General features: G+C 41.1%; 1 protein-coding gene across 1 annotated transcript; it reads right to left on the bottom strand.

Moving 5' to 3' along the window:
- Window positions 1-341: 341 nt before the first annotated feature.
- On the bottom strand, window positions 342-7,586 carry LOC135080435 (uncharacterized). The gene is made up of 2 exons (XM_063975070.1): window positions 7,367-7,586; window positions 342-2,243 (listed from the first exon to the last, which is right to left on the bottom strand). The coding sequence occupies exons 1-2, from the start codon at window positions 7,372-7,374 to the stop codon at window positions 551-553; spliced, it is 1,701 nt and encodes a 566-aa protein (XP_063831140.1). The 5' UTR covers window positions 7,375-7,586; the 3' UTR covers window positions 342-550.
- Between the last annotated feature and the right edge of the window lie 216 nt (window positions 7,587-7,802).

Here is a 7,802-nt window from a genome sequence, read left to right on the forward strand (position 1 = left end):
TACTGTCTCATTTTAACTTAAATAAACTGTTTCATGAAAAACAATATGGGTTCACAAAAGGGAAAAGTACGACCGATGCAGGGGTTGCTCTTATCAAACACATTTTCGATGCTTGGCAGGAGAAAAAGGATGCTATTGGTGTATTTTGTGACTTATCGAAGGCGTTTGACTGTGTTGATCATCAAACTCTGTTATTTAAGCTAGAACATTATGGCGTATCAGGCAAGGCCTTAAGCCAAATACGTACGGCGGCAGCGATAGTCTCAAAAAAAACCAATTTACTTTAAACTAATTTAATTAAAGATATAGAAATTACAATTACAAATTAATTATAACTAGAGCGATTGACCAAGTTCGATGTTGGAACCAAAGTGATCGATGTGGCGGTGGCGCGATGGGACGCGGCGGCTCGGTGCATCACGTTCTGCCGACGCAGCTCCTCGTGTCGCCGATTGACGCAATTACTTGTTTAGCCAAAATCTAGGTTGGTACTTCGTAGGCGTTTCCCTTAGAGTGGCAGGGTGTAACACCTCCCCCCGAAGATCAGCAACTATTGGAGAATTTTCTTCGAGAATGTTGCTGTAGTGAGACTGGATACATCTCGTTGCTTATCTGAGATTTCTGCATAGGTTTCTTGAGGGCTTGACGTATTCACTTGACGTTTGATGTAGTGACGTCGAATTAATAAGCCAATAACGAGTGCGCCTGCACTTAACAGTACTACGTATAAGGGTATCGTAGTATGGTAAAGGCTAGCTTCCACAGATTTGCTTATCTCTACTGGATGCTGCAGAGATATCTTCGTGTTACTTGCGTGTAGATTTTCTAAGTTGATTGAGTTCAATTTTATGAGTGATCTCGGAGTTGATGGGAAGTTCTCTGGAGGTGGCAGGTTCATGATTTTGATAGCTGTTCCTCTTGTGCGGTCGTTGCTGTTGAGTATAGTGAACTCGGACGTTTGGAGATAACATCCCGAAGGGACGGTAGCCAGATAACTGCCTTGAAGAGTAGAGTAAGTATTCTTTCCACAGGATGTCTGGATCTTCGTTGGTTTTGGGAAGCTGACTACATAGTGTTTGTCGTCCAGTTGCTCAAGGGCTTCTCGATCGAGTAGAACCGTGGTGAGCTTGCATGTGATGTCCAGTTTCTGGGTAGCGATGAGAGTCTGGATGCAGTCAACTTGATCTTGTGGCTTGTAGTTTATTCTTATCTCGCAGAGATACCAAGTATTGGACTTCGGACATTCTGTCTCTATGTAGATGAAATCATTTCTATGTATTGCTATATAAGGAGAGGATGGGATGAGAACATTATGGTGTTTATTGGGAACAATGGCTAATTTATACAGATCATAGGAATGTGGGATAGCGATCGGAATCTTGAACACTATAACTATTTTATTTTTAGTGTAGTAAGAACCTAGTTTTATAATATCGTAATATTCTCTAAGATTGACTTCAATAACTTCGTCTTTGTTATATAAAGTCTTTAACTTATCTAACATTGATCTTAAAACTTCTAAACTTAACATAGAATGGTGCGTGCTCGATGCACGGATAAATGCTAAGAGGTTTTCTAACTTAACTAACTCCTCTGCAAGATCTTCTATATTATCTCCTAAGATTAAAAGTAACTGAGCCAGATGGGCGTATTTTACTAAATCTGTATCTCTACTTGCTTCGCTATTAATAATTAGATTAAGTACGTTCTCAATCTTTATTTGATTTTTAGAAATAGTCTCTAGTATGTTAGTGTGTTCGGTCATCCATTCTTTACTTAGACTTATGTGACTGTTAAATTCTGAAACTAATTTTTCTTCGTTACTTTGTAAAGACTTAAGAGCATTATCGTAACGCACAGCATCTGTATAATCTAGGTTTCCTGAGATGCTTTTTATGACTGATCCTAATCCGTCTATCAATCCTCGTTTAACGCGATTCATTTCAAACGTTTGCAACTGGTCAGCAACCTTTTCTAGCTTCTTACTCAGATAATCAATATGTGGTTCGTACAAGTTTAAAGTCTTATTATTTAACTGAGGCCGAACATCATTTAACTGTGATCTAACTAAATTTACCTTAGACTGTATGTAATCGATATCAATAAATTGGAGAAAGGAATGATAGTGGGATATTATTTTGGTAGGACCTAGTTTGAAAGGGAGAATGCCTGGACCGTCTTCTAAGCTGTCAAGTAGGATCTCTTGTGCGACTGCTGCCCGGAGCAGGATCATCATTATTATCCTGCAACAAGCGTGCACTATTAGGGACTCTCTTTAACCTAGACTTAGCCACGGGACCACGCTTTTTCTTAGTGTAAATATGTATAGGGAGATCGGCTAAAACAGTATCGTGAGTGTATCGCGGTGCTAGTTTCTGACGACTAGCCATAGGGTTTTTAACAAAAACGTTCTGCTCGGGATTATACGTTTCTTCGGCCTCTCTAGTTTTATTACGATTCTCCATGATCTCAGTACGGAGGCGTAGAGATGAATCTTGTATCATCTCATAAGCCTTGCTCATCTTAGCGCGATGATCTATGATATATTGTTGCAATAAATGCTCTGTTAACTCGATATCTATTGGGTCGCGGGGATCGAAGTGACCAGTAATAACCTCTAGGGGTCTACATTTAGTTAAACTGTGTATCGAGCTATTGTACGCTAAGATCGCATAAGATATAAGATTTACTACCGATTCGCTGCGATGCTGTAGTTTTAATAATCGCAAGTGCTCTAACAACGTCGAGTGAAAGCGTTCTACTATTCCGTTTTCGTTTGGAGCATGAGCTAAGATCTTGTGATGCTGGATCTTATGAACGCGAGTGAACTCTAAGAAAAGCTGGTTTGTAAATTCAGTGCCACGATCTGATACTATAATTGAAGGGATTCCATGATGGGTACAAAACTTTAATACAGCCTGTACTACACTAATAGCAGTGCCATCGCGAAGATGGTACGCCTGGGCATACTTAGAAAAAGCATCAACTAGTGTTAGGTATTTTTCTGTATCAACTGTGAATAAGTCAATGTGCAAGATTTCAAAAGGCTTGGTGGGCGGAGGAACTATGTGAAACTGTTGCTTGATTGGACTACGGTCGTATTTAGCTTGACCACAAATATTACACTCATTGATGTATTTCGAGATGCTATCTTTCATCTTAGGCCAAAAATATTTATTTGACAAAGCTAAGTAACATTCAGTAATACCGCGATGGTTAGTTTTTCCTTCGTGGTATTTCTGTATTAACTCTTGCTGTCTTAGATACTCTTTAATGTTTTCAAGTTCAGTTTTAGTTAGTACAATGTTCATAGCGGAACTTTTAAAGTGGGTTTGAATAATAGGAACAATGTTAAACATCTCTAAAGGAGGGTGGATGATGATGCCTGTCTTCACTTTCGGGTTAACGTATTCTTTTATTGCGTTAACTACATCTTGTTCGAGATTAGACTTAGATAATTGAATAGCGGTGCGTGTGTGGCTTTCGAAAGGTTTGGATACAGTGGTTTTGCCTTTGATATCGCCGACTACTGTGAAACAGATCTGTCTATGGAATTTATTAAGAGGCTCATCTGAAATGGGGACTTCTAAAATGGGATTCTCAGCATCTGTATGTACTGTCAATGTGTCTGAATTATCTAAAGAAGGGGCCTTCTCGGTTGGGTTAGCTACTATAGAACTGATCTCCTCATTGTGGATTTCAATGCGAGATAGCGCATCGGCGTTGGTGTTACATTTGCCTTGCTTATAGATAACGGTGAAGTCATATTCACTCAGCTTTAATCTCCAACGAGTGAGACGAGAGTTGGGTTCTTTGAGATTCATAACCCATTGCAGGGGCTTATGATCTGTAATGATCTTAAATTTACGTCCAAATAGATATGGACGGAAGTACTTGGTGGCCCAAACTATCGCTAACAACTCCTTCTCAATAGTACTGTAATTTATCTCGCTGGTGTTAAGAGTTCTAGATGCGTACGCTATTGGCTTGTCGCTACCGATAGGTCCTTGAGATAGTACAGCGCCTATTGCTAGATTGGAGGCGTCTGTAGTTAAAATGAAATCTTTAGAGAAATCTGGATACTGCAATATGGGATCATTGGTGAGTAGTAATTTACATTTCTCGAAACAGTTGACATAATTTGGATCTAAAGTGATTTTGGAACCTTTTTTCAAACACTGAGTTAACGGCTTAGTAATCCGTGCGAAATCTGGGATGAACTTCCTGTAGTACCCTAAGAGTCCTAGGAACCTCTTGATTTCAGTGGGAGTTTTTGGTATGGGATATTTCTTGATGGCTTCGATCTTATCCGGGTTAGGCTTTACACCATCTTTGCTGATGATGTGACCTAGGAATGCTGTCTCAAGTTTGAGGAACTCGGACTTGTCCATCTGTATCTTGAAATTAGACTCACGGAGTCTTTGGAACACCTTTTCAAGATTATTTATGTGTTCCTGTAAGGACGTACTGAAAATGATGACGTCATCAAGATACACAAGACAGATAACGTTCTGTAGACCACGGAGGACATTGTCCATAACGCGTTGGAAGGTGCTTGGTGCGTTCTTTAAACCCATCGGCATTCTGAGAAATTCGAAATGGCCGTGTTCTACGTTAAAAGCTGTTTTAGGTATATCCGAGGGTTCCATTTCCACCTGATGGAAACCACTGGCAAGATCCAGGGTGGTAAAATATTGACAGTTGCCTAGTTTGTCCAAGATATCCGCGATGTTAGGGATAGGATACTTGTCGTCGATGGTTTTATCATTTAGTTTCCTAAAATCAACGACAAGACGCCACTTAGTTTTGCCAGAAGCGTCAGCTTTCTTGGGAACTACCCAGATAGGTGAGCTCCATGCTGAACTGGATGGCCTGATGATACCTTGTTCTAGCATTTTACTAATCTGGCTCCTAACCTCTTCCCTATGGATGTACGGGTAACGGTAACTCTTGGTATAAACTGGTAGCTCGTCAGTAGTCTTGATCGAGTGTTTGATCTGATTTGTAAAAGTTAAAGCCTCGCCTTCGATATAAAATACGTCTGCATATTGAGCGCATAAATTTTGTAAGTTCGCGCGCTCTTCAGCGTTCAAATGGCTAGTCCGTAGACGCGAGAGAACGTCCGTAGCACGTTTAGATAGTTTCGTAACGCTTTGATGACGCGGGTCACGCGGTTCACTACTCGTAGTATGAGGGTGACGTAATTCGCTCGTAGCATAGGTAAGTTCCGTAGCATTTAGTTCGCGCTCGGTACGCGTGGACTCTACATTATAGATCTCTGCGCTAACCTGGCGGTCGACGGAAAAAATGACGTCATTATGACTTGGGTTTGATATCTCTAAATATCCGCGATTATCTTTAACGCTGGTTAAACATTCTCCTACAATGCAATTAGATATTACCTGCTCTGGGATAAACGCATCTCCGTCTCTGACATTGATAGGTAATTTAATTAATTTAGAGGAACGCCCTGGAATGATATCTTCATACAGGTTAACGTTCCGGGAATCATAGACATGAATCGGGTTAGAAGCGTGCCGTGTAATAAGTAACTTATTTTTAAAATCAATTGACGATTCCCATTTGTTCAATAAATCTGATCCAATTAAACCGTCGAAATAATTATGGAATTTATACACAAAAAGTGTAACATCGGTCGTGTCATTGAATTCCGAGAAACACGGTAGCGTAATAGAATAGTCGCACCGGCTTATTGCGTGTACATTGACGACTTCAAACGGATCGTAATTTAATTCATAATTCGAGAAATATTTTTCGACAGCCTCCGGACTTATAAACGACTGATTAGCTCCGGTGTCTATAAGTAATTTTAAAGGTGGGTTCAATATCTGAACATACGGGAGTTGTCTCTGGGTTTGCAAGTTTAATTCTATTTTGGTTTGTCTGAGCGGGCTGGCTCCTGAAAATCCTCGGCCTTGCTAGGTGACGGACTTTCTTCCGTAATTTCACAAACGGGTTCGGTATTAAATAGTTCTGGATAATTATAATTGGGTGCATAAAAAATATCATTAGAATAGTCAATGTATTCGCAATAGGGCATGCTGTTATCGCCGTGATAGTAATCTGAGTAGCCATCGAAATAAGGTCCGTATTCATAATCCAAGCAATCATTAAAATTCATTTCTCGCGTTTTAAAGTAATTACTTGGTGGTGGATTACCAAACCTACGCCAATCATGACCACTAGGTGGTAAAGGTTTGCTAACAAAGTGGCTTACGCCGCTCATGGGTTTGGGTGCCTGATAATTAGCAACGGGTGGATTCCTATTGGGCATTCTGAACACATGACTTTGTGGGTTATAATTTGGAGGTGGAGCACTGAACATCTGCTGGGTACGTGTCGGTCCACGGTTCAGTTGTGGTTGAACTGGGTTTGGTCGCCATTGCTGGGACGGCTGGGGTATACGGAATGGTTGAGGTTGAGGACGAGATGGCCCTGGCATGCTAAAACCTAGAGGCTTTGAAGATGGCATTGGTGGCATGGGAAAATAATTAGGAGGGCTATAAATTGGTTTAGTAGGTGGAGGTAAAATGAAGGATTGCGATTTTCTATCGGGCAGTTGCTCATTTCTCTGCTGTAAATATAAGGTATTAATTTCCTCCTGTACAAATTCTAGCGCTTGCTCTATAGATGCGGGCCGCATGCATCGAATACGCGAACCCAGCGGTTCCTTGAGGCCGCGTAAATATGATTGCAAGGTTAATTTTTTGTATAACTGACGTTTGGCCTCTACTGTAGTGGGAACACTATCATGCAAAGTTACGTATGTCATTATAGTGCTGAAAAGGGTCTGACAGCGCTCATAAAATTCCTGCGGTGTGCTATGGCCCTGAGACTGTAATGCTAAATCATTGTACAACGCGGTTTCATCGCGTTGATCGGCAAAGTTATTAATTAACGCATTTCTTATGCCTTGCCAATCGCTAGGAATGCCATGTGAATTTATAAGACGGGCGGCGGGCCCTGTGACTTTATTTAAAATGCCGTTTAATAAGGCTTGGTTTTCCAATTCGTGTCCCGGCCCTGTGTTAACGTGCCTGAGAACGAGTTGATCGCACAAATGTATGAATCGAGTTAACACGTTGGGGTTCCCGTCGAATTCCGGGAGTAATCTAAGGGATTTAAAGATGTTGTCTACGGGATCAGACATTATTTCGACTTCTTCCTCTATTACTTCCTCTATATTCCTATGTGCGTCTAGCCTATTAATCCTATCTATCCTAGGGGAATCGGACCCCGATCGTCTAGGATGAAAAATTTTGGAAAGGGATAATTACACTAGGAAAGGTAAAAAGGATTACACAGTAAAAGGAGAGCAACACATGAAAGATTCAAATGTACTCACAGTTTCATAATCTTGGTTTTCTCTGGCTATTGGTATCGATGTCTGGATGCCTGCGCTGCTGCACGTCGTAGGTTCAGGATACTCAGGATGCGACTTGATAGCCACGCGGTCGTCTTCTTCTAGAGTCTTCTCGATGAAGCGCGAGCCCGACCGTGAGTATCCTACCGACTGCGCCAAATACGTACGGCGGCAGCGATAGTCTCAAAAAAAACCAATTTACTTTAAACTAATTTAATTAAAGATATAGAAATTACAATTACAAATTAATTATAACTAGAGCGATTGACCAAGTTCGATGTTGGAACCAAAGTGATCGATGTGGCGGTGGCGCGATGGGACGCGGCGGCTCGGTGCATCACGTTCTGCCGACGCAGCTCCTCGTGTCGCCGATTGACGCAATTACTTGTTTAGCCAAAATCTAGGTTGGTACTTCGTA

Source organism: Ostrinia nubilalis, chromosome 18 (genome assembly GCF_963855985.1).
Source record: "Ostrinia nubilalis chromosome 18, ilOstNubi1.1, whole genome shotgun sequence".
NCBI lineage: Eukaryota > Metazoa > Arthropoda > Insecta > Lepidoptera > Crambidae > Ostrinia > Ostrinia nubilalis.